Source organism: Pseudopodoces humilis, chromosome 1 (genome assembly GCF_049639895.1).
Source record: "Pseudopodoces humilis isolate 2021_Gansu_Grassland_sample_001 chromosome 1, ASM4963989v1, whole genome shotgun sequence".
Classification (NCBI taxonomy): domain Eukaryota; kingdom Metazoa; phylum Chordata; class Aves; order Passeriformes; family Paridae; genus Pseudopodoces; species Pseudopodoces humilis.
This window is the reverse complement of record NC_142200.1, coordinates 140,665,108-140,692,911: the sequence shown is the minus strand read 5'-3', so window position 1 is coordinate 140,692,911 and position 27,804 is coordinate 140,665,108. Positions and strand designations below refer to the sequence as shown.

The 27,804-nt window shown below is 40.2% G+C and overlaps 1 protein-coding gene across 1 annotated transcript; it reads right to left on the bottom strand.

The window, feature by feature from the left end:
- Positions 1–473: 473 nt before the first annotated feature.
- On the bottom strand, positions 474–27,689 carry PITRM1 (pitrilysin metallopeptidase 1). Its single transcript, XM_088056063.1, has 27 exons — positions 27,593–27,689; positions 27,293–27,396; positions 26,352–26,458; positions 25,684–25,835; positions 25,151–25,265; positions 24,950–25,046; positions 24,402–24,562; positions 23,037–23,163; positions 22,257–22,345; positions 21,570–21,698; positions 19,719–19,832; positions 19,229–19,325; positions 15,216–15,350; positions 13,121–13,259; positions 11,606–11,722; positions 10,408–10,540; positions 9,587–9,707; positions 8,738–8,814; positions 8,271–8,436; positions 8,047–8,147; positions 6,950–7,070; positions 6,100–6,171; positions 4,955–5,067; positions 4,368–4,493; positions 3,125–3,270; positions 1,436–1,538; positions 474–953 (listed from the first exon to the last, which is right to left on the bottom strand). Exons 1-27 carry the CDS (start codon positions 27,627–27,629, stop codon positions 860–862), a joined length of 3,093 nt encoding a protein of 1,030 aa, XP_087912189.1. The 5' UTR covers positions 27,630–27,689; the 3' UTR covers positions 474–859.
- Between the last annotated feature and the right edge of the window lie 115 nt (positions 27,690–27,804).

The following is a 27,804-nucleotide window of genomic DNA, read 5'->3' as shown; positions in this document are numbered from 1 at the left end:
GATCAGGCTTGGAGTTGGAATCCTTTCCCCTTGTACAGGAATGATAAAACTAGTTCTTGGGGTTGCAAGTGGGGAGGAGCAGCTTTAGCAACTTGAGATTCACAAGGGTGTAACCTGGCCCTTGCTTCATGTTTCCTTTTTCTCAGAGCTTCTTTAAGATTATTAACACCCCCTACTGATCAGAAAAGGTAATGAGGCTGACAAACAGCCAAAAATGTTTTCTCCTGCCACTTCATGTTAACTGGACCTTCACAACAAGGTAAATACTAAATCATGGCAGACTGAAATCCGACTGAATGTTGCCCAAATTGTCAAGCTAAACTGAACTTTTATATAAAACAGACTCCCCTGATTGATTTGGGATACACCCACTGTACTGCACAGTCAGCTTGGTGGAATGTACTGTCACAGACTGCTCAGGCTGGAGGTGGCTTATGCAAAGACAGCTGGAATTACCACACCACAGAATGAAATCTGTCAGTATGAGAGACAGCTCTTTATATATCACACAACAGCAGACATGACTTCAACCAAAACACCATTTAAACCTAGAGTTCTACATATACAAAAATATTTCATTTATATAGTATTCATATGTGATTGGAGGAGTGAATCTTCAGTAAAAGATTAAAGTCTTTGCCATGCAGAGCATGTAATTCTTGCTCTCAAATACTGTATGGTTAGAAAATTTTTCACATAGTTATTTTGAGAAGAGGAGCATCTAACTGATTTGGTGAACACTGTTAAAAAACAGCAGTGAATATTTCAGTTGGACCATAGCTCTGCTAAAAGTTACTAAAAAATCCCTAATGGTGTAATCACAGATTGGCTTGTTTTCTGTGGATGTTCAGCTGCAAAGTCATCGTTTGACCCATGAGGGATCTTTGGTTATATCTGCATTTTCTGGGCCAAGTACAGCTTGACCACGAGTGCTCTTCCCAACTGCAAGGTACCTTGAAAAAAAGAAAAATAACCCATGAACAAGTTAGAAGCTGCCACATGCAGTTAACCACAGCTCTGCTATACAAGTTAAAAATACTTCCATCTCAGGAAGCATGTCCTTTGTTACATACAACTTCTGTTTTGCCCAGTCATCATAACAGTCTATCCTCAACTCTGTATTTGGCTGTAGTGGAATTCTTACATTACAGTGGAATGCAGATCTCAGATACAAAATGCTACAAGTGTAGCACCAACTCATAGTAGTCTGTTCATACTCCACACACTTTCTGGGCCTTTTGAAAGCAAATCAAACCCAATCACACAAATTCAGAGTGTAGGAGGGAGTTACATCTGCTAAACATGCAGATGTTTATAAAATAAGCAGGATATAATTAACATGTCCCTTTCTAGGTTACAGAAGAAAAGAAAGTAGTATGGAAGACCAAGGGAAGAAATCCAGCCACTTAATTATGACAACTGAACACAGGCTTACTTGTTTGAGACATCAACCAGGTTATCACTGCTGACAGCAAAAAGTTGTTCTCTGTGCGACTGCTTCATTTCATCAGAAATCCCATATAAGAAATGACCCATTCCTAGGAAAAAGAAAACAAAACCACACAGTGCTCTGGTGCACGGGAATCTCACAGCCACATGCAGGAATGAGAGCAAACTATGACAGGAATGTGTGCTGGAAAGGAATAGAGACTCCCATCAAGCCACTGTTCTGAGAGGATATCTAACTGAATAAAGCATCACAAGTTAAAACCAGGGTGAGGTAGTAACAGTTTCCTATTCAGGAAAAAAACAACTCTGTTTTGGCAAATGATTTAGTTCGTCAAAAATCTGAACATAACGGTGGCCCAGGAAACTTAAGACATAATTCATTCTGAACAGTGACAGTTCTTTCAAACAGCTTTTTAAACAAACTGCATTTCATGAAGCTTCTATTTTTAGAACTTTTTTTTCAATTTTCAGTCAATCGTGACATATCTGTAATGTGAAGGTTTACTCACATTTTTGTATTAAACACAGAAATCTGCATACAAATACTTTCAATGTTTTGTTGGAGTACTTGCCTGCAGCGTTTTAATACTAAATATTATCACTCCTTGAACAACCAGAGAACTCCAAAATAATCACAGAAAAGCTTTTTGTCAGGCAAATAACCATAGGTAAATAAAGGTGGCTGGGAGGATTTGAGTCAGCTAGTCCAACCTCCTGCCCAAGGCAGGGCTGACGTCCCAGCCAGGTAAGGCTTTCACATGCATCTGCAGGGCCCAGTGACTCAAAAGCATGAAGGGACAGGCGTTCCTTGCACCAGTTCCCAGGCCTCTGGAACAGCTCTCCTATTCAGTGCTCTGTTAAGATCTGTGTTCAAATGCCAAAGAATGTTCGTCATCCCTCGCTGACACCAACACCCAGTGTGCAGACACTGCACTCGTGTGCACCTCGCAGAGATTGCTTTTTAATTCCCCAGACCAAAACCAGACTCTGACAGGTAAAAAGCTTAAGTGTTCTTGTTTAAAAAGTTAGTGTTAATACAAGCACATATTAAAATAGCGCAAATCTTAACCTTATAATTCCTTTGTGTATAGGAAGGAAACATTATTTCAACTGGGCAAGTTTTGGATTGAAATTCAGCTGAGAGCAAGGGAGAGAGAGAAGTGAGGACAGCAAAGCTACATGTCAGTAAACTGAAAAGATAACCAATGCATCCTGAGTGTGCAGATCTGCAAAGAAGCTAACACGTTCCACCCCAGCAGACAGCCTTCTGTGCTTTAATTTCTTCAGAGAACATACACATGAAGGGCTAGTGACATTCAAAATCAATATGCCTGCTTGAGTCAGGAAAATAATCCTTCAGCTCTTTCTGAATCAGAGAACCAGTATTTCTTTTCATTTGTCTGCATATAATGCTCTCCAAACCTAAAATAATTTCCTCAATCTACCTCCATCTGACACAGAGGAGCAGTATGAACACAGAACTCCAGAAGAGCTGAGTGCATGAGGGCTTTCTGAAAGGGAGCAACAGGAACCAATGGGTTCATTTAAACTGCTATTATCTTTCATCTGCCAAACACAACTTTTATCATCTGACACAGTTTAGAAAACGATTTTCTTCACTTAAATTAAAAAACAAATAAACACTGACAGCCCTGGGAGGATGATGAGAATGTACCTTTGTCTGAGGGAGCTATTGGTGCATCCACAGCAGCAAACACTGCTAGTTTAGCTTCATCAATATCTTGCTGTGTGAATTCTCCAGATTTGGCCCATTCAACTGCCTTTTCAAATGTTTTCAAGGTGGCTAACGAATTTGGGTCCCTTAGAAGAAAAATAAAAAAATTACTTCAATGAAAAACTGAAAATTCATTTTTTCTCAATTAATTCATAATTTACTTATGCATCACACAAACATACGTGGGGAAAAATAAATTATAAACTTCCATTTTTTCATACAAAAAGAGGTCTATGGGATTTGGTTTTGTGTTTCTTTTCCAGAAGCAGTGTTACTAGCCAAGCAGATTTGGAATTTTAGATACACAGGTACAGAAATTCAGCTGCCTAAAAGTAGTTCCAAGATGGTGTAGAGAGAAGTGGTGTAATAAAAGCAGGTCAGGTAAGCCAGTGCTGTTCAGTGGGCTCCAAAAGCACCACTGCCATTACTGTCCACACCAGGAATATTTATGATATGCCCTATCTTCTCAGTTGCTTTTCTTGCCACACCTGTTTTTACTCTCTGTAAAACAGGTGCCACAGGTTAACTGCTACTGGCAAGTTAAGGATTACTGCCAGGACAAGTCCTACCTTGCTGAAGCTTCACACAAAGGCCAGGCTGCTCAAACCTCAGTTAGGAACCCTGGCCAAGCTCTGTGCCAGGCTGCCTTTGGGCTAGGGAAACAACTGAAGCCAGGACTCCATCCACACATTTCTAGTGGGGATTACAACTATAATACATACCTGCAGTTCAAATTTCATCTGAAAATGCCTTGGTAAATCAGATACAAGGTAACTGTTCAGGACTGGCAAGAGAGGAATAGAAAAGAAGGAGCAAGCAGTTCTAGCTCATCACCAGCAGCTTTCTGCTGTATTTTTGATGATTTCAGCCAGTCGCTTTAAGGAAGCTGCATATTTTCAAACTCAGGATCTTAGGGAACATCACCATTCTACTTCATGATCTCAATTTTAGAGTAATCTTAAATTTCCTTTTTTAGGGCCTCCTTAACCCAGAAAAAAAGTAAGTGAATGCCAGTTAGTGAGACAGTAAACACGAAGTGCAGAGGTGCAGCAGCACTGAATCACTCAATTTTATCCCTTTTATTTCACTTCATCTTGAAAGGCTGCTACAATGAAACCAAAAAGAAGACAGCCAAATGCACGAGTGGTCCCCTCAGCCATCACGAGGAAAGAAGCACAGTTACCTGTAGGAGTAGAATGTGAATATGCCATTGGGACTAAGTTTAGCACCTCCACCATAAGCCCCTCCTTTCTCTCTGATTTCTGTGTGTAGGAATTTAGCTGTCATCAACCGTGCGAGAATTCGAAGGCTGAAATGAGAGCAATAGAAGCACAAAGATGTGAACCAGGCAACAGTACCAGTCTCAACTGCCTCTAAAGCTCATCCAGATCCCCATTTACAATGCACTGCTTCTTGTAAACTATGACAATCACAACAGCAATACTCAGTATTTAGTAATAGCTGAATAATGTCCCATCACTGTATGAGGGGCACTGAACTTTGCTGCATGCAGTAGGACTGTCAACTCAGGACATGTCCAAGTAGGCAGGGCTGTTTATTCCAAGGTAGGGGATAGTAGCCCCTCAGTACTTAATCAACATTTACAGGGCTGCTCGGAGCCCAGCCATGCAACAGTTGCTTCGTGAAGATTTTGTAACAAATGCATTGCAAATAATTTTCTATCAACACTCCATTTTCTGCAGTCAGTCCAACCCTTTCCATTTTGTTTTGTTTTGTGCTGTGCAAGCTCCCTGATGTTCTGCTTTGCACCTGGCATAGTCTGCAGCTGTGTAGGGAACTGTTCGAATGCATTCCCCAATGTAGTTCACTGGGAAGGGAAGTACAAAGTGGGTCTTCATCTGGCATGGCTTGAAAGTAGGATCCTAGGAGAAGAACACATTATTGTCACAGTTAGCAGCAGAGACAATTTATCCATCTGAGAACTCTCACTTTTTTGAGAGCTAGGAAATTCTGCCAAGCATACAGACACAAATGCTACTCCTGCCCTGCAACCAGGGACATTTTGCTTGTGCCCGTATCAGCAAACCAGTACAAAAAATTGCCTTGGAAAACTAAAGGAGAGGGACACCATACAGCAGCTACCAATCCTTGCATCCCCATTTCTCAGTCCTGCAGACGTGAAATCATTACCAAGGATTTTGGGTTTAGGCATGGATGTGCTTTGATTGAAACAGGTGTTTATAATTCTCCACTTGTAACACATGTACATGTACATTGTATCCCAATCCATTCATTCTAGACATTGAAAATAAGAGTCAGAAACAGTATGCCCATAAAAAAGTAAACTATTTATGACAGTAGCTGTAGTATAAATACCTGCTCAAACATCTCCTGCAACAGACTCTATTCTTCCTTACAATCTCAATTCCAAATTTCCAGTCCTCTTCATGTCTCTGGGTCTGCAGAGCTCTCTCCTTTGCCTCTTTCACACATCTGCTTGTGTGCTCACTTAAGCACAAGCAGATCCTTACACACCTCCAGTGCTGCTATTTCAGAACTCCCCATCCTTTCTTAAATTCAGAAATCCCATTCCCAGACCCTCACATAACTGGCTGGGCCAAGCGTATTTACAGCCAGCCAGCACTGGGCTGAGCTCTCTCTTCTGAAAGGGGAGTTCAGGGTATGCTTTTCATTCCTGTAGCCAAATACAGACCTTCATTTTCACCTAATTCACTAATGCTCTTCTGTCAGTGTCATTCACATTCAGAATAATTTAGGGAGGAGACCAAGGAAAGGAAGGGAATAACTGGAAGTGATTAAGTTTGATGGTTAGCTGTGGAACTGAAGGGCATGAATTATGTTTCAGTGCTGTGATTCTGTAACAGCTGAAGATGAACCATTACTATCAGGAACAGACCTGTAATACCAATATCCCCCATCAATAATGTACTTACATTAACTAATTTCCTTGTGATCTGCAAGCCACTAACCATTTCACTCCCCACAGGTTTCACTTCTGAAGATTTCTGCAAGAGAGCCAGTCCTCATATTAAAAGATGATTTAACAATTTAGACCAAGACTACCAAAAATGCAACCCCTTCCACTCAAACCTCTTTAAGGCAATCATCAAACCATGCCTTCACAACCATAAGCAAGGAACTCAATTGCTTCTTTATATTTCCTAAACAAATGCAAACTAATTTTCTTCCAAGAGTAATCTGACGTTGAGAGACACCAAGACCCAGATTAAATTAGGCCCGTGAAGTTACAAACTATCATTTCACTCATGAGTAAGGAACCAGGACCTTATTCCAGTTTAATGAGAAATTAAGACATCTGTCTAGTGACAGAGCAGATCCTTTGTCAACTCCACTGAATCAAGCATATTTTCTGCCAAATGTCCCGAACACCCTGATAACAAAACAAACTCATATGCAACTGAGGAACTGCACATCATGCCCTATTTGCTTTTGGCCAACATTTCAAGTGAAGCTCAGCTAAAAAAGAATTACAGTTTTATGCAACAGGGAAAGGAAGAAATTCTTTTTCCCCATCCCATGCCACAGAAGTAACCCCAGGGTAAGGCCTAACAGCTGATCTGCATTTTTTGTGTCCACTGTGCTGCAGTGATGACACTCCATGGAAAAACAGAGCAGCTGATCATGGAGATGTCTGGCAGATTTCTTCAGACATCCTTACATGGACACAATATCCGAGTTCAAACCTTTCCTGATTGCACAATGGTATTGACACGATCAAGTCAACTGTATTTGATGCCCTAATCACAAATGACAATTCCTCACCTCAATCACATGTGGACGAACAGGTTTTCTCTCTTTTTTGCTTCTGGCTATGCCCTTTAGAAATTTCTCTACTTCTTTAGATGCTTCTGGTATCTGCTGAGGTGCTGCATTCACAGAACATCTATCAAAAATACATATCAAGTTTTTAAATATGGTTTTGTGTTTTCAGAGGGTCTTTTATAATTTGTACCACTTTGTCTTTCTAAACATTTTCTATTAAATCATCAGAATGTTAGGTGAGTGACCTCAGGTAATCATTAACAAAGAGAAAGGCAAAATACTCAATCTAACATCTAATGTGAAAAAAAAAATAAAATACAGTCCAACTGCTGTTCTTTAGCTTGACCTAGAACACTTTCAGACCAAAACAGTAGCTGTGTTTGAGCAGTAGCTGTCAAACCACTTCTGTGCACAAGACAGAAGTAGCTCAGTTTTGCAAATAAAAGCATCTCTGAAGGCAAATAATGCTCTCTGTATCCTCTCTTTACAGACAGCCCTAACATGGTTTTGAATTGTACAGATATTTGCATAGTTTCATTTATCATTTCATGCTTTAAAAAACAAAACTTTGCAACTTACAACACTTCAAACAGACCCATTTTTGGAACTAATGCATTTGACATTAAACACCTTAATGTGCTCTCTTTTACTTTTTCCAATATATGTACAAAGCAAGTTTCAGAATGTCATTGCTTTCCTTTTAAGAGCAAAACAAAAATCCAAACCAAATTATATTCAACTGTTACAAAACAATATTACAGTATTTGTCTAATGGGCACCTTGAAGGGAAAAATAAAAGGCAGATTTTTGACTATTTTGATTATTTCTGTAAAATTGCACAGGTCACTTACAATCTTTGGGTACAACTGCTACCTATAAAATTTGCTGTAAGTTTCTCATACCACTTAAAAACTGAACAAAATGAGCTACCACAGCTACTGCACTGTAAGCAAGGAAATTTAAATTAACATTTCTGTAGTTTTTCCACGGATGTCCCATTTCTTAAAGCCCCATAATACCATGCAGTGCACTGAGAAAGGCATATCCACAGGCCATGCCTCTCTTTAACCAAAATGCTCCTTTTCTTTTTAGCTCACCTGATGTTGTCACTGTTTAATAAATACTTCTTAATGCGTGGTAGTTTGCGTAGTATTGGTTTAATATCAGACATTTCTGCTATTCTCTTCATCAACTTCACCTGTGCAGGAAGGGAAGACAGAAATACCACAGATTAAATCAACAGGAAGAATTAACAAAAACCAGCCTGTAATTCCACAGTCTAGGATTTGGGCCTTGCAGAAGGGCATTATTAACTTCTCACCTGATCCATCCCACTGAACATTTCCTGCAGCTCTCCAGAAGGTGTAAGGTTTTTGCTGGCTCTAATAGAGGCATATAAATGCCCACAATCTGGAATGCCATTTGACAGCTCCTGGGCAGTTTTCTTAACCAGCACTCTGAAATGTTCTTCCTCCTCAAATCTTGGGCTGAAAAAAAGAGTACAAGCAGGTCTCATGCAAAAGGACACCAATGAAATTTATTTTACTGAATCATTCATCATCCCAAGTTCAACAAAGTGCTTTTAAACTGTTGGTTGTCCATTTAATCCACTCTACAGTCATGCTTTTGATGCAATACATATGTTTAGAGTGACATTAGAGATAGAATTATGAAAATAAATCCCAAAGTCGGATCACTAAGAAGAGGAGAATGGTTGGGGGAAGAGTGAAAAAGAGAACCCCAAAACACATGCAAACCCACAAACAAACAAACCCCAATGTACTGTACTTGTTAAATATTTCACTCCATAAATTCATCATGTCTGGCAGATTTCTATCCAAGCACAGAGATGAAAAGAGCACACCCTGAAGGAAAAAAATAAACAAAACACAAAAAACCCTTCACACAAGACAACCACAGCAATGGCCCAAGAAATGCACAGTAACTTTTCATGTAAGTGATGCAATGATGCCAACCTAATGCTACACATCACAAAATCACTCTAATGCAGACTGTGCTACTGAAGTCAGAGAAGACATGAAATGAGATTGCTCTTCTTGCAAAGCAAGCCTGCTAGTTTCTCAGTTTCTTCTCCTCAACAACAAGCAGCAGATCAGACACAAAATTTCATATTTTTTCCCCCATAAAGTACAAGTACTGTTCTGGGGTGCACCTTTCTCCAAGGGAATTCCATTAATTTAACTCCAGGATCCAGAGGGAGCAGACCCCCAGCAAGTTTGCAGAAATCTCAAGAAATATTGCCAGAGCTGTTATGCCCAACACACAGATCTATGATGCTGCCAACAGTGACACGTTAACAGAAATCCCTGTGTGTAAAACTACACTATTCCGTCCTCTACACTTTGCTTCCAAAATACTTTGGAGCACTCAAAAATATGGTGAGAGATGCTAGCGAAGCACTGCCTTAGACAGAACACCCACATCAAGCACTCCCCAAACAGAAAATACTAAGTTACTGTAATTATCTAATTTATATCTTACAAAATAGGCAGGGGTCCTTTCATCCACAGTTTTCAATGCACATTAGCTTGACCCTCTACTTAGAAGCCCTGACTGACCTATAACTACGGAACTATTACTGCAAGTGTAACATCTGCAATGTTATGATTAATTTACCTGTTCATAGACATCCAGGTGTGAATCATCTGGAATGATATGTGGGCTGACAGACATACCACCTGTTTTTAGTTCTATTTTCTGGGCTTGTTCCCTGTAATCAAGAGCTCCACATCCCATCCTGTGAAAAGCAAGAGAGATTTGTTTCCCTTTTCAGTGTATGCCAAAAACAAAATCCATGCAGCATTTGCAAAGTAGTCTGTTTAGGACAATACAAATTTAGCAACTAAACAATTTGGGCATTATCAAGCAAACCTAATACTTCATGCTTTATAAAAGCTGTCCACCAAGCTTTTCAACTAAAACATCCTGCTAATTCAAAATTCTGCATTAAAAAGCATGCTTTATGTGCAGGCTTGCTACCAATATCCATTAAGAACATTAACAAAATCATGTAAGTTGTTTTCATCAACAAAAACATATTCCTCCCAGCCCAGGTCACTTGTTCTGCTCTGTGCTCCTCTTTCCCCTGTGATGGGATCACTCTTTGTCCCCACAAGGAAAAATTGCACCAGAAGTCTACTCAAGCAAAAAATTTAATCTCTTTTAGGCTGTTTCTCATTTATAGAAATTTTTCAATCTGTTGAGGGAATGCTTGTGTTGATGCTGGGAAAAAAGGCAATGTAGAGACTGGTGGAGAAGCGGAAACAATCTAGCAACACTGAGGAATTAAGAAGACAATTTTCTGCAGGAAACCAACTTATCAGCCTTTCCCTTTTATAGTAATAACAGATGCTGGAATTATTAAAGGCAGTGCTAGCATTTTGGCAAGCTGTATTACTTGGCTGTTGCTTCAGCTTCCAAGAAAGTAAACCTCTCACTTGGTAATGACGCTGCAGAAGAGTGGCACATATGGCTTGAGCTCCTCAGGAAGTGTGTTCAAGCTGGAAACAGCTCGGAAATAAACCACCCCATTGGTTGGCTGAGCACAGTACTGGACAGGAATTTCATCAGCTAGGGATAATAAGAAAGCAAAGAATAACCAGCAGCTTCCTACTACAAACACACAAAAGCAAAATGATTTCTTACAAGAACATCTCATTAAGAATAATTTTCTGTTGGTGTTTCAGAGCCACTTGGTGTTTAAATTTTGCACATTATACTGAATGCACCTGAAGGGTTTTTCTGTATCTGTCCGTGGTAAGGTAATGGGCACCTGGACAATTTGAAAAGAGAATTCTTCTAACAGAGGTCATATTTTAGAGAGAACATTACAATAAAAAGTAGTAACTTGTTCCTGAACAAGTCAAAAAGTTTTTCTTCCTTATTTTTGCCTTCATCCATTCAAAAATTGAGGAAAGCAGTTTCTTGTACTGTATACTCTTCCTAAGCCAGGCCATTAGAATATAGATATTGGAATTTTCATGAAATCAGGTAATTTTTTGCAAGTTTTTTTGAAGAAAAAGATCTGTTAGAAATATATTACAGAACAGTATTACCCTGCAAAATTTTGACAGAACTGTAACAAAATCAGATCTACTATCTCCTATCAGTTCCTGGGGAAACCGCTACCAAAGCAGGGAAAAACTTGCACCTAAGTTATGAGGAATGACAGTAACTCATTTTTTTCCCATGGCTCCTGTATGTTGCATTCTGTAAAAAGCAGGTAGGGAGGGACTGCAGCAAGGAAGGCTTGCTGCCCTAGCTGCCCAGAGTTGGTAACCTGGGTAAGCCTTTGGAAAGTGGGGAGATTGCTCAAGAGCACTGAATGTGCCAGCTGGAGACCGCTCTGACTGCAGGGCAAGGTGGGAACATGCCTGGAGCAGGGAGCTGCCGTCAGGAGCTCCTGTCCGCCCTGGGAAACCAGGAGGCTGCTCCATGCTGCCCCTCAGAGGCGACGGCTCTGCGGATCCACTGCCACGGCTGCCCAGACGTGCTGGGCTGGAGAGGAGGGAAAAGAGCACAACTGTGGGCCACAGAGCCAGGCAAGGGCTGGGCAAGGGGCCACAGCCGGGCCAGCAGCCAGGGAATAACCCAACAGCACTGCTCTTTGGAACATGAGATAGTGGTGACACTAACCTGTGAGTGCTGTCTCCAGCACAGTAAAGGGGATTTTGGGCTCGATGTCGGACACTTTTAAAGCTGGGAGACAAGAGGTATCCTGAGGTTTGCTTTGAAGAGCAATTAATTCCAAACCTAGGAAGGAGAGAATACCAAATTGTTATTTTCAGCTTGTAATGAAAGTGCTGTCAAGACCTAGAACCTGCTGAGATGATGCAGGCCAGAAAATCTCAAGAGTCTTCTATCAGCAATTTTGCAAATATTTTACTAAAGCAAATTCTGCAGATTATCATTTAACAACAGCAAAGAAAACATTCTTGTTAGATTCTTTTTTCAATCCCATCTTCACAACCTGTTTACAGTAACATGAAATTTAATCTTTAAGTGACACCTGCCAGTCTGTCCTGTCACTCAGTTCTGCAAGCATTGACCCAGACCTGGCAGATAAGAAGCTTCTTTCTAACCCAATCCGCTCCAGTTCTTACTCAAGTGCTCTGTCAGAACACTGATGCAGCTAAATTGTTGTGATTACTTTCACATTTCAGACTTTCAGATACTAGCTGGTCACCTCTGAGTACTCTCCAATTTATCTCTGTAAGTAGAAAGCCTCCTCTGATTTTGTGCTCCCCTATCTCCTGTCACACACCAAAGCTTCAGAAGATTAATGCCACATTTTTGGAGGATTTCTGTGACTAGACACTGCTTTAACAAAATTAGATGACTGCCCACAGTTTTCAAGCGTTAAGTTATTCTCCAGTATAAGTTAAACCCAGCATTACTTTTGTAGTTGGCTTTTTAACCAGAAAATAGAAGAAATATAATTACAACTATAAGTTTTACAGGAACATGGAGCAGACCTCACACTCATAAATAAAGAGCTTCAAGGTACATGATATCTAAATATCTGAAGAGAGTGCCAAGAGGATGGAGCCAGGCTCTGCTTGGTGGTGCTGAGCAAAAGGACAGGAGGCAACACACAGAAAGTTATGCACAAAAAAGTTCCAACTGAACATGAGGAAGAGCTTCTTTACTGTGAAGTGACCAAGCACAGAACGGATTGCCCACAGAGGGTGTGGATCTCCCTCATTGGAGATATTCCAGAACCCCCTGGATGCACTCCTGTGCCACGTGCTCTAGGATGTCCCTGCCTGAGCAGGGAGGCTGGCCCAGATGACCCACTGTGGTCCCTTCCAACCTGACCCATTCTGGGATTCTGTGAACTCATCTTCCACTCAGTGCAAGTTAATGTGGGAAAGAATAAACAGATTGGTATTTTAATACAATTTCCTTTATTCTACCCTAATGAAGACATTTATCATTCTATTTTTGTGCGTTAAAACTACTGGAATATACCGACCATACACTGTAGTGTAAGCACTGCACAGCCCTGTAACACGTATACACAAATTTGCAACAAAAAAACCCCATCCCTTTCTGAGCAAATGCTGGAGAGTGCCTGAGAATTTAAGAAATTCTACAGAACAACAGCTAAAGAATGATTATACAAATAAAAATGTGAAAAAGCAAGCTAACCTTTTTCAAAGATTTGTGTTTTTTCTTCTTCAGAAAGTGCATTGACCTTTTTTTCCAGCTTTTCTGCTTCCATTTTTGCTTGTTTATCATGGTAGTCCTCCTCTGGACTCATTGAGAGAGTCAATTTGTGTGGATTATCCTGCAGAAATATATCCCAAAACAAAGCATTAATTCTGAAGGCAACTTCCCTGCCTCAGATTATTGCTCCATCAGCAGCAAACAGCCTGTGCATCATTTGGCTTGCACGCTATCTAAAGTATCACAGCCACACAGACTGAACCTTGGTTTCATACAGAACAAGCTGCTGTGGGGAAGAGGCTGCTCACCACAAGAACAAGCACCAACAGCCTTCTGCTAAGTTTCAGTCTGGAGTCAGAATCCTTCAACAGCACACAGTACTCATTAATTTAATTAAATCCAGGTTAAACAACTGTGCGTAACGCTACAGAGCTACATGCTCTAAGTTTTATCTGGAGGGTGTTCTAAGATGGGGCAATTCTGTTAAATGCAGGAGGGTTTGATTAAACACCTCTTTCAACCTGCCCAAGCTTGAGTGCACAGAGATCCCATATGATGTAGAATATGCATGCCTTATCCTGCTCAGAAATGTTTTACACATCAGTCTTGTGTAAAGAACTCCAGGCATTATGCAATTGTCATAACTGCTGCTGAATTCTTCTTTGTTTATACCAGACTGTGGAATTTTAATATCAAAATTACTCAAGCAGCTCCCATTTTCCATAATAGGAAAGGAAGGCCAGTCAAAAGACAGTGACCTCAAAAAACGCCCACTTCAATGTAGGAGTCAAACAGTAACATCTGGCACTGACAGACACCGATAATTTGGGACATTGTAATCAGATTCTGTTTTATGAGTTCATCTTCCCCATGCCTGTGTGAAAAGACTACAGAAACCCGACTACAGAGTTAAAGAGGGAAACACAAAATTAATCAGCCATAGTAAAATGGACAGGATGAATGGCATTCTTCCCTTGCTGCCTGTCTGCTTTAATAATTTCCCAGCACAAGGTACAACAGTGCAAAATCTTATGATGTGAGAACACCCAACTATTCTCTTCACTTCCTACCAAGATGTGCCTTTGCCTCAGCCCCCTCAACAGAACTGTACAGTAAAGGACATTCACAAAAATACTGCACTTGTATTTCTTCCCTACAGAAGCCAAAGCTTTAACAGCTCCCTACTACCTCCAGACACTAGTCAATGATCTTAGGAAAACTGATTTCAACTGATGTCACTGTCTCTCGCTGCTTTTGAGTATATTAGAATCAAGATTTACTCCAATCAGGGTGACAGCTACTTTTAATAAATCTGCCTTTCAAAACAAACAAGTTGACTAGGGAAAAAAGAAAAACCCAAACAAAAACCTACCAAAAAAAAGCAAACAAACAAAACAAAGGCAATGGAACGAACCCCACAAAAAAACACACCACTTTTTTATTGCTATCACTGGATTTTTTTCTATTTTTGTTTTTTTTTCTGGAATTTTTCTGGAACTAATTCAGGGCTTCAGAACTAATTCAGCATTATAATGTCTTTACTGCTTATTTTTTATTTCTGCAAAAACTCCAGAAGAACATATGGAAAGGAAAAGAAGAGAAAGAGCAGAAAGTAATTGGCATTGACAGCAAAATTCAGATAGCAGTTAAATGAACATGAGGAACACCAAGACAATCTTACTTGTAACCAAATCCTTTGCAAGGAAAAGGAGATACACCTTGCTACATCAATTCTAAGGAACACATAACTAGGTCCAAAATTTTCTGTTCACATCTGAACTTCTCATCAGGAAAGAGATGTGCCCTTCTATATGAATCACAGTTTGGTAAAACACTAGCATTTGATCAGTGTTCTAGTAAATGCAGGTCCAAAAAACCAGCCAGATAATTTCTTTTTCCACTCTGGAAAGTGAAAACTGAAACCATTAAAATTAATGTTTCATTTGAATATGTTGCCATTCAATCTACTCCTAGAAACAGGCAATATGGTGGTATAAAATTAGCCTTCAGTTTAACTTCAAATACAAAACTGTGATTTAAAAATTAATGCAAGATAACTTTCCGTAAGTTTGCCTACCTTGAAGTATGTTTTAACTTTTTCCTGAAGAAATCTGGGATTTTCTTTAAGACACTGCCTGAACTGAGAGACTTTATCTGCAATCTTCAGAAGCTCCACTGGATCCCCATCTTGATTCCAGCAGGAGGCTATGTACTGAACAGGAAAGAATAATTAGGTGAGCAGGACAATCCAGCTACATTTCTCTAACTGACAGCATCCATGCTCCAAAACCACCTTAACACTTACACTTGAATAGCAGACACAGAATGAGTTGTCTTAATGTAGCTGTAGGGGAAAAATATTGTCTAGATAAAGGTTCTATTTCATCATCACCCATCCCCTGTTCTCTCCATTCTTGCCTCTAATTTCACCATACCAAACCACCATTTTTTAAATTACTTTTTTTTTTTTTGCATAGCTGTGCATATCTGGAAATATACTGTGATATTCTTTAGTCCTTCACATTAAAATTAATTTTCCAGCTCAAGAAAGAAGGAAAACAGAAACTGGCAGTAGAGACAAATTAGTACAAACGTACTACAGTTTTGTATCAGCTAGCTGAAATTATTTACAGGAAGGTGACTAAAATGCGAAGTATGTAAATCAGATGAAACTTTGGAGAAAGAAAATACTAAATAACCAGAAATATCCCCAGGATATTTCTTTTATTTTCTAATTTGAGTTTGCTTAAGTTGCTATTTAAAGTTCTCCAAAACACTACAAATGCAAGATACTAAAAGTTTCTCTATTTCTACTCTGTGAGAATAGAGAGAAAAACAAAAACAAAGCAAAGTATAAAAATCCCAAGACACATATAATAAAAAAACCAAACTTTAAAAGGCTTTATATAGAGAAATAATGCATAGTAACTGTCAAATCCACTTTCTCTTTTCTCACGTCTTGAACTACAAGCAGGTTCATAAACCTTCAGCACTTTTCGGTATGAACTGTTTTTATCTATTCTGTGGAAATTCCCTAATATGATACAAAGTATAATATTCTTTTAGACCATGCTTGAGCTAATTCTCTTGAAATAAATGTAGTCACTCCTTACTTGCTGCTGCTGTGGGGTCATTACAACACTTCAGTCCTGGTTCCCAGTAGGCAGCATAAAAGTTTAACCATGTATCTAAGAGCACTGTCCCAGGAGTTTTTGAACACTGACAGGCTTGGGGCCATGACCACTTCTCTGGGGTCACAGTTCAGCCCTGGCTGGCAGCTCAGCTCCACACAACCACTCACTCTCTGCCCCTCTGCAAGATGTGGGGGGAGGATCAAAAGGGTGAAAGTAAAGGAATTCCTGTGTTAACAGGTAAAGCAAAAGCTGTGTGGAAGCCAAGGAGTTCATTCCCTGCTTTCCACAGGCAGATAGATGTTCATCATCCCCAGGACAGCAGGGCTCCATCACATATACTGTGACTTGGGAAGACAAACACCATCACTCCAAACATCCCCTTCTTTTTTTCTTCCCTCAGCTCTTACTGCTGAGCATGGTGTGAGATAACCCTTTGGGTGTCCCCTCCCAGCTCCTTGCCCCTCCTGGCTGGTGGGGTGGGGGGACAAGCAGAGAAAGCCTTGACATTGTGCCAACACTGAGCAATAATGAAAACACCCCTGTGCTATCAGCAAACCCAGAACAAAGCCCCCTTCCAACCACTGGGAAGAGATTTAACTCTCTCCCAGCCACCTGGGAGAGCTTGTTCCAATGTCTGACCACCCTCTTGTGAACAGCTTTTTCCTAATATCAAAACTCATGTCACCTATCTTGGCTTTCACAGGATTTATGAAAATCCCACACAACATCCTTCATTGTTAGATTGGAAAGATATGGATTTGGCTGGATGGTGACATGCAAGCAGTTGCATTCCAATGGCCAGCATCCAAAGGGAGATCAGTAACAAGCACTGCCTGTTCCTCAGGGGTCTGTACTGGGCCCAATACTATTCAACACCTTTATCAATTACACAACCAGTGGCACTGAGGGCACTCACAGCAGGTCTGCAGGCAACACCAAATTGAGAGGTGTGGTGAACACTCTGGAGGGAAGGGATGACATCCAGAGGGACCTAGACAGGCTTGAGGAGTGCACCTACATGAACCTCACAAAGTTCAAACAAGGACAAGTGCAAGTTCCTGGACTGGGGCTGGGGAAATGACCAATAATGAGTACAAGTTTAGTGATTTAAGGTTTGAAAGCAGACATGTAGAGAAGGGCTTGGGGATATTGGTAGATGATAAACTGGAAATGAGACCACAATGTGTGGTCCCTGCCCAGGGAGCCAACTGTATCCTGGGATGCACCAAAAGACTCCAGGCCAGCAAGCCTGCCCCTCTACTCCAGTCCCGTTAGAGCCCACCTCAAGTACTACATCCAGCCCTGGGGCCTGCAGTGCAAGACACACATTGACCTGTTAGAGGAGATCACAGGAGGACCACAAAAATGATCAAAGTCCTGAACACCTGTCCTACAAAGACAGGCTGAGAGACTCGAGGCTGTACAGCCTGGAGAAGGAAGGGGCTTTGGAGAGACCTTACTGTGGCCTTTCAATATATGAATGGGGCTTATAACAAGAGACTTTTTACACATCCTGTACAGACAGGACAAGAACAATGGTTTTATACTGAAAGAAGGCAGATTTATATTGGACATAAAGAAGAAATTCTTTACTGTGAGGGTGGTGAGAGAGTGGAACAGGAGCTGACAGAAGCTGTGGGTGCCCCATTCCCTGGAAGTGTTTGAAGACATATCAGAAGTGCTCTGAGTAACTGGATATAGTGAATGATGGCCCTGCTTATGGAAGGGAGGTTGGAAGTGGATGATCTTCAAAGGTCCCTTCCAACCCAAATCATTCTATGGTTCTAAGATCACTTTAGTTATAATTAGGTCTCTATAACTAGGCCCTCATCAAAGTGTGCTTCTAAAATGTGACTTCAGGGAAACAAACTGAAACATAACTCCCCTCTGCAGGAATACTAACACTAAATGCTGCAAGACTGATCTTTAAAAGCAATAAAAATTCTAGAGCTTTCTTTTCTAGAATGAAGGCATAGCAGTTGAATCAATTTCAAGACTTAAAAATGTTGAGTGATAAAGTTATATGCGTATTTCATCAGATAGAATTACAACATCTGAAGATGTGCCAGAAAGTACTATTAAGGTCAGGCATATTTTGCCAGATTTACCATGAAACATGACAGGCACTTAAATATCCACAATTTGCCTATTTGGCTGCATGGCAATCTGATTTGAAACAGCTTTTCTTTGTGCTCTCCCATTTACAAATCTCTTGTTAATCCAAGGGTCTGTTTCTTTGCCTAACTGTATATATCTAGGAATTAAAACCTGCTCATGCAAAGAATATACATCACCTGAGAGACAGAAAGGAAAAGAGCCGCTGAGGAACTGAAGCTGCTGCAGAGTGGAAAGGAACAGACGAAAATAAAGAAAGAATGGGTGCAGGAGACCCTGATTTCCATAGTGGCAACGAATACCACACCTCACTCATTCCAAATATAAGATGACTTGCAGACTTCTTCAAGACACAACATTCTGCTGTGGAATGGATTTTCTGTAACAGTTTGGTATTAAAATCTGAGGCCAAGAATTGCATTTGTGTACATTTTCCCTTGTGAATCAAGAAATTAACTTACAGCAATACAATCCTAAAGTCCACAGAAAAATACAGTCCTTCTATTTGTCTTTTAGAAAATACACAGCCATCTAGCCAGAACATACAGCTCCCCGAGCCAGTATGATATGCCCCTCGCAGAAGTACCCAGTGCTACAACAATCAAAGCTGCTGTTCAGGCAAAGACGGCTCACTGCCTGATTAACTCATACAGTGGGAAGTCCACAGACAGTCTGACAGCTACTGAAAAGGAAGAAAGATGTACACAATATGACAAAGGAAGAGCCCTTAAGTGGAAAGTTTTACGTATCAGTAGCCAACAAAATAACCCTGTATTTTTTGAAGACACAGGTAGTAGATTATTTTTAACTGTTCTTAAAAAAACCACACACACAGACTTACAGATGTCAGGGCAAGTCCAAAACTTGTAGACTGATGCTTCAACTGTATTTCAATTTTGTGAAGTAGAGCTTCAATCCTATCTTCCTCAAATCCTTTCCTTTGGGAAGGGGTGATGAGAGAAGGAAATCATACCCATTAACACTAAGTGAAGTTATGAAAATTAATTACTAGATCGATAGAGGAAGCATTACAACATAACATCTTTCACACTGAATTAAAATTGATATGAAATAATCTAATCATGCTGTCATTGAGAGAAACTGAACTAACATGAGTAAACCCCTAAAGGTTATGTTGATGAGAGCAAGGTACAATACAGGAAGTAGACACAAGTTTTAAGAGTATTGAACAATATTACTTCTGCTTTAGTGCCTTTATTGTAATGTAACTAGATTTTTAAGGCATGTAATTATATACAAGTCTGTGTCATTATGAGCCCATATATTATTATTTTAACTAGGAGTATTCTTAAAAATTTAGCATTACTCACGCAATAACTTCATCCACTGTTCTATCAATTATCTGCTTCACAGTAACAATGTCTCTTTCAGCAATACCCTGTAGACCCACACTGAAATAAGCCTCTCTTGTTGAGCCATTAAACCTAGAATAAAACACAACCTAGTGTTGTCACAATCTAGTGACAAGTACTAGAACTTAAGCATTAAAGCTGCCAACAAAGGTGGGAGAAGGGAAAAAAAACACCCATTTTTTCCACATATACAAACACATAAGATTTGAAAAGCTAGACAGAAAGTAAAATAATTACCAAAGAGGCAAGAAATGGAACTTACAAGCATTTTTTGTTCAAATTTAGTAGTAGTAGCCACTTTTAAGAAAAACTACAGCACAGGGTTTTAGAGAAAGAAAAACAACTACAGAAGTAAAGCTTTTTTTTCTCTTCATCTTCCCATTCATCTGTAATTTCTTTCAGGTAAAGAAGTCTCTCTTTTTAAGGTGAAAATTTTAGCATGTTACACTAAACACACGCGTTCTACTTAGGCAGGTGAGTGGAACAGTACTTCTAAAGCAGTGTTTGTAAAGTGGTTATGGTGAAGTTTTCAATGTTTGCTGCAATTATTATCAACTGTATTAAAAAAAAATATTAACAGTAAAGACAACTTTGTCCTAGCTATCAGGCAGGGCTAATCACAGAGCTCATCTTTAGAGAAACAAATTGGCACTAGCAGAAACACAGAACACCTAGCAGTTGAAACCAAAACCAATAAAAAAAACAAAACAGGTGCTTATGCACTTGCAAACAACCACTACTACACATCTAAAAACCACAGAAGGAATTCAATGGCAGATTCAGGCACTGGCTTCTGCAATACTCATCTCTGGACTCAAAGTTCTTCTTGTAGATTCATCACTGCAGTCATTGAGGCAAATTAAAGCCAGCTCACTGAACAGTTCAACTATGCATCAATCCAGCCAACCTGGAAAAGGACCAGCTGACAAAAAATACAACTTAATCCCTACTTCAGCATCTAAAGATGAATTTCTACTACCAAGCCCTGGAATATTAAGATGTCTACATGGCACAGGACTTGCACAAAGCCAATTACTTCATGTAGAGACAGGTCAAGCCAGACAGAGCAAGACATTAAAATCATGGGTGAGCATAAAAAGGTTTCCCACTCAAACACATGAGAGAGTCACTGGAGAAAAAGGCATGATTTTTGTCATTCTCAAGTCTAGAAATCAGTCAGATGAATCATGTCTGGAAAGCACATCTGCCTTTGTGCTGACAAAAAAGGCAAAAGGTGATGAGCAGCTGAGGCCAAGTTCAGTGCAGATAATGCACCCATCGAGGCTGCAGCGCACAGCGTACCCAGGAGATGGGCTGGGAGCTGCAGCAAGTGTCAGCTGAAATACCCTTTTGTACTGAGGTGATGGCAAGTTAACAGCACCTGACTGGACAAAGGCCCACTTGTGACAAACCTACCTACCACTAAACCATAGAATTAAAGCAATAAAAGAGTTCACAGACACTTCTGAGTAATACTTAAATGTCCAGAATGAAAAACAGAGATAAATCAAGGCACTGAAGGTATTCCATATTTTATTCCATCTATCCATTTTTATGGTTCATCAGCTGTAAACAATACAACTTTGATTAAACCAACTTAGATTCTTTCCAAGTACTTCGATGGGCCAAAAGTTACATCTGAGAATGCTTTACAGTTCACCAGGAGAAACTCTCATGATGTTTTAATATTAAAATAAGAGTACTCTGGTGTAAATTGTCTGTATAAGAGATGAGTTTTTCCAACTTAAAATTACTTTTTAGTTTTTCTAACATTGCTTATAGTGAAGAAATGTGAATTGCACCACTTACCCAACATCAGGAGAAAAATCTGTACCGACACCAGACTCAATTAAGGCTTTGTAAAAAGGAGAGTTTGGCCCATCAACCAACAGTGAAGACAACAGGCTTAGGGTGAACGTTTCAAAAGTATCTGTAATACTGAAGAAGAACTATTAGTTCTTAAAAACCACATGTGATACCCAGTATCACTGTGTCCATTTCGAAAGAACTAGAAAACAGAGGTAGAGGGAGCAAGAGAGATATAACCGTCAGCTGTGAATCCCACATCAGCCCTTCATCTAATTTCCCTAATATTTTCTATTGGGAAAATAGGAGGGCTCTGTATCTTTCACTTGTGGTAACTACAAGGAAACCAATTTAAATTAGACTCTAAGGGGAGACAAGTTAGTAGCAGAGTCATACAGAAGAGCTTGCACATGGCAAGGAATTGAAAGGAAGACAGTGCTTTCAAATGTCTCATCCAGTGAACAGTTCTGGAAAGCAACACTTGATTTTTCTTGCATCCATCAGCTAAAGCAAACTATTCAGCACTTAAACTTTGATTTACTAAAGCAGGATTGATCTATTTTCCCATGGCATTATTTTCTTTAGAGATGACATTTATTAAGAGGGACTGGGGACAAGAAACATGCCTGCACCTTCCTTAAAAGATCTAAAATTAACCTTTTATTCAGAATTTCATTTTGATATACTTACTCTGTCAACAAGTAGCTGACACTGACAGTGGTCTGCTTGGAAGGATCAGCAGCAAAGGAGTCTAAGCCACATGTTACCCTGTGTTCTCTCTATAAAGTACAATAAATGATACACACTAAACTCAGAGCAGAAGTTAGAAACAAAAAAACAACTTGTATCTTCATAGCATCATCTTTCCAATTATTGAAAATAATTGTACAGATGCTCATGAAAAAAATCAAGATCCATGAACAAATACACAAACACACATTATCTTGAAAAATGTGAATGGCATCTCAATTTTTAGAAGTGCACAATATAGGAGAGGCTGAAGAAAGACTGGCCATAAATAACATTCTGAGCTGCTTCTGATAGAAATGTTTACACTTCTGGACAAGCCAGGGAGGAAAATGAGGAGGGGGGATGAAGAGAATGGGAAAATTACTTTTGATACCAATGTTTAGAAGATTAGATACCATTAGAAAGCTTATTTCCTGACACTAAGTATCAGTATTTTGTTCATTAGGCCTGAATGCTTTCCAGTAAGTGCTTGCCTCATTGCTTCAAATGACATGGAACTTGAAAATTGGAAATAAGAAAAACAAACAACTGCAGGCAATCATTACATTACTGAAACTCAAAAGTAAACTGTAGTTTGTCCCTCATGTAACCAAAAATAAAAATACTTCAGCTCATTCACACTATTCAAAAAAAAGAGTAACTCCAGCAGATTAGGTTAAAATATTAAGCTAGAGGGTTTTTGGGTTTAGTGGTTTTTATTTGTTTGTTGATTTTACTTACAGGCTTTTCCCAGAGTTTCTGTTTTGGGATGTCAGTATTTGATTCAATTCTTTCAAATTTTACCAATGCTTCCTCGTGTATTTGCTTCAGATGTTGCTCCAGTGGAAAGTTACCATATGTAAAAAATCTGCCATTTCAAATAAAATACTGGAATTAAGCATTTGATTTAATATAAATTTTACAGCAGCTACGTGTATTATACTATGAATTTCATGTGCTTTCAGGTAATTCTGTTACATCTGGAGTGGAAAATAGTTTGGCAGAGTCTTCAACTTATGCAACATATATAAAACTCATAGACTTCTTGATAAAAATCCACATTTCTCAGCTTGTGAGCCACAAAACACTTTATTATTTTCATTACGTTTTTATTCCGTTCAAATTTATTCAGCTGCAGGAATATACAATGTTCCAGGAAAAAAAATTAGTAATTGAAGCCAGAAACACAGTGCTCCCATGTTTCAGAAGACAAAATTCTTATGGTCGCACAATTTATGTATAAAATACAATGATTCATGTCCCAGGTTTTGTCTGTCTAAAACATGGAACCCAGGTTCCATGGGTCACTCCACCAAACACGTTCCCATACATAAAAGTCTTCCACTGGACCAAATATGAGCAAAAGCTATGCCTTAGCTAAATCTCATCCCTTCATTAAAATCTCAACACCAGTACAGTAAAATACTTGGGATGATGAGAAAAATCAAGAAATTATGAATTCACTGTCATGACATAAACTGATGTTCCACAAGTGAATTAATCAGAATAACAGACTGGCCACAAAATTAGCACAGAAGAAAGTATTATTTTCCCATGTAACTTTCAAACTAACTTCCAGTTTAAACACCTTATTAGTACCAACCAAATCAGTACCTGAATTCAATGACTATCCATTATTTAGAATACTCTACAGTAATATGTGACACAAGAGGAAATTAAATCATTCATTTGTAACTTCTAACATAATCTGTGTTACTTTAAAGAAGACAGGAACCCTTAGATTAATCTATGCTACTTGTATCTTAACTCTCTAACACTACTGCTGAACACTTACTAGTATGCTCCCTTTTCCCCCAGCTCATATGAGTTCAGGTCAATCAATCCCTAGAACACATCCCCATGATCAGGCAAACACACACACCTAAGAAAATCATCCACCTTTCTTTCCCACTTTCAATTCACTCTTCACTACTCTTTCTAGAAAAACATTCCTTGCTTCCACACTGGTCCAGTGCTGCTGTAGGGCAAAGGTTATCTCTGTTACTACTATGTACATAAAAACACTGCTTCTGTTTTTTTCCCCTCAAAAATACAAGCAAAGCACTAACCCAATAACCTAGGAAGTTAGTCACCAATCTCACATACCTGGAATTGCTTGGATGATAATGTGTGGCATGGAACTGCTTAAGCTGCTCCCATGTAAGATCAGGAATACATAATGGATCTCCACCAGAAATTACACCATAAGTGTGATCAGGAAGGATTTTGTTCTGCAGGTGCTGTGCAAATATCCTCTCATTATCTGTCTTAATAGGAAAATACTGCATTTCAGTGAAAGCCATCAAAACACATTTTAAAGACAAAAGGTGCTCAGATTTCTAGCTTACACAACCCCCTCACATAAGCATGCAGTCCCATGTACTTTAATAGAGCTAGCTACATTTCCATGCTAATGTAAGAGAGTGTTTTGCAATAAAAACCATTAACAAAGTGCCCTTCTATAAGTTAAAAAGCTTTTGACAGGCTAACTTTCAAAAAAAAAAAAAAAATCTATGCAAGTGTTCACTTTACTGAGGACCTAAATTCTCAAAAGGAGGAATGTGAATCTCTGGTGTAATGATGTCACTGATAACCTACAGCTGAAGCTACTTCACCATCTGCAAGAACTTAAACCAAACATCCACAAAACTTACAAACGCCCCTTTCATTTCATTAAAAACAACTCCTTTGAAGACTAGTGGTGTCTGAGGATCAGCTGGGTTCTCATGTTCTAACCTCCAACCTTCTTGCCTGAAAAATTAATAACAGCAAGTGTTAAGAGTTTGAAGGTTTTGCTGATTTGGGGTGGGTTCTTTTTTTAATTTAAGGTTTGCATACATCTCAAACTGTCTTACCAGAAATCTAGCTGACGTAAACATGGAAAGAAAGCTGCATCCAAGTACACTGACAGGAGATTCTGGAAGTCCTTGGGATTTTGTGTTGAAAATGGATAGAGTGTGTAATCACTAGCTGCATATAAATGTAAAAATAATCAGAATTTTTGAAAGTCTAAGACGTATTTTGCCCTTGTTGTTTTTTAATTTCTCATCCATATAAATAACTGGAAGAGAAGAAATGTACTAAATGAAAAGTATTTTTGCTGAGGAATACATCTATTTAACACTGCAGCTATTTTACCATGGAAACTTTGCTTCAGCTATATATCCATATAAATAATTAAATGTATTTTTGTATACTATAGAGCTCCAGCTCTACTGGGACTTTGTAACTGACAAATGAACTAGACTTGTCTTGCCTTGTTAGTTTTTCACAACATTTACACCCAATAATAATGGTTCCCCAAAGCCAAATTAAGGAGACCAAACAGACATCTCTACTGCAATAAAATCCCATGCATTTTAACTGGTATTATTTCCTTTGGGCTTACCTGTGAACGCATTCATAAAAGTAGACAGTGACCTGTTTAACATTTTAAAGAAGGGATCTCTGCAGGGATACTTTTGGGAGCCACACAGCACTGTGTGCTCCAGAATATGTGGGACCCCGGTGCTGTCCATCGGAGTGGTTCGGAATTGGATACTGCAAGAGAGTGCACGGAGAGGGACACAGTCATGTGAGACAAGTCCACCCACCCCTACCTGCACAGTGATTTATGGGAGCATCATCACTGCCCAAGAGCTACCATGGCACAAGCCAGGTGCAGAGAGTGCTCAGCCATCTCTTTCAGAGGGTGTATGGCCTCTGCACTGCTATTTCTGGAGTTAGTACAGGAGTGCTCAGCACACGAGTAAACATACTTCTTTATACCTAAAAGGCTCAAATAACAAACTTCATGGAAGGTTATGGCTGCATAACCTGTCTTTGAAAGTTTTCAAGGCAGGGATTGGACCAGAATTAAACACTGACACTGTTTTAAGCAGCAGACTGAACAATACGTTATATCTGTTCCAACCTGAAAAATTCTAAGAAGCCCTACAAAGGAAGTACTGTCCTCCTTGTTATCACAGAATAATCCAGCCATGATGCCAGATTACAACTGAAAAAACACAAGGTGATGTGGAGATTGAATGTGTAATACCGATATTAATGTCTTACCTGAACAGATTATTGGAGTCCTCCCGAGCCACATGTAAATACCTGGCTCCTGTACCATCATGACTAAGCTTCACTGCAGTCAGGAACAGCTCAGGAACGGCTGTCACCTGCATTGGAAGAAAACATCTGTATTGCAGTGTGACTTTGACTAGGTCAAATAAATTGTGAGTGATACAGGAATTACAGTTTGTTGGTCCTATATACAATACTGGCTTATACAGTATTAAATAAATTTTTGCTTCCGTGGATTGATAGGAAAAAAATAATTGCACAAATGGAAAATAAAATCTTAATGAAATTTAAAACCTGATGAAAGTATACTACCACCAAAGAACCACACTCTTATGGTACAGATAAAAATTCAGTCATAAATACAAGAAGAAAAGGCATATATTCAAATATCAGTGGCTAGGGAAGATATAGAAAAAGCAAGGAGCCTGTTCTACCACTAGCTCTGTCACTAGCGATCACTTCTCACAAATAACCTTCACTCTCTACTTTGCTTTTTTCCTTTAAAAAAGGAGAAAAAAATTCAACATATTTCCATGGCAGCCTTCCAACAGAGGTATTAAAAGCCTCTTAGGAAATAAAGTGTTACCTGAACGCGTTTATCAAAGCACATTCACACAGTGAAGTTCCGTTATCTGTCAGGACTTTTGGAAGGCCACACTGGAAGATCACATGTGCAGCAGACACACAAGCTCGTGGGGGGCATCATTTACTCTAGAATTAGCTCCCTATAAGAATATGTATTAACGGCACCTAAACTATTTGTTTGCAGAGAAGTAACTACAAGGAACTCCTGAATAATTTTATGACTGACCACCCAAAGCAAAGCAAATATTTAAGGTGCAGACGCCTGGCTTCACCCAGGTGCCTTCCAGCCACGAGTTAGTTTCTGTGCACAATCAGAGGAAACGCCAGCGGCAGGCGCCGCTCACCTGCTCCACGGTGAAGCCGTGGATCTGCTCGCCCACCCGGTACTGCCGCGCTCTCTCATGCGCGGCAACGCTCTTCCACCTCCACGCCCTCCGACTCAGGGACCTGAAACGACACAATTTCCTCTAAACAAACGCGCTCCCGCCGGCGGTGCCACAGCCGCCACGGCCACCGGCCCGGGCTTCCGCGGGGAGCAGGGCCCTGTGCCCGGCCTGGGGCTCAGAGCTCCGCGGCCCTCGGCCGAGCGCCAGGGGCCGGGGCAGCGCAGGGCCAGGGTCCCCGCCCGCTCCCGCTCGCTCTCCGGCCACGGCCCAGCAGCCCCCGGTAGCGGCTCCACATGGCTGCGGGGCCAGGCGGGCCGGGCCGCACGGCGGAGCGCAGCGGGACCGGCGCAGGCGCCGCCGCCCCGCCCGCATTGGCGCCGGCCCCGCGGCTCCGCCCGCCCCGGCCCGAGCTGCCCCGGCCGCGCGGACCCGCCGCGCGCCGGGCCCCAGCGCCGGGCCCGTGAGGCTGC

Coding starts and splice junctions, on each gene's coding strand:
- PITRM1 (XM_088056063.1), bottom strand. CDS start 27,629: ATGTGGAGCCGCTACCGGGGGCTGCTGGGCCGTGGCC. Junction 22,346..23,036: donor AGAAACTCTGGGAAAAGCCT/GTAAGTAAAATC, acceptor TGTACTTTATAG/AGAGAACACAGGGTAACATG. Junction 6,172..6,949: donor TTCGTCCACATGTGATTGAG/GTGAGGAATTGT, acceptor GCTCTCTTGCAG/AAATCTTCAGAAGTGAAACC.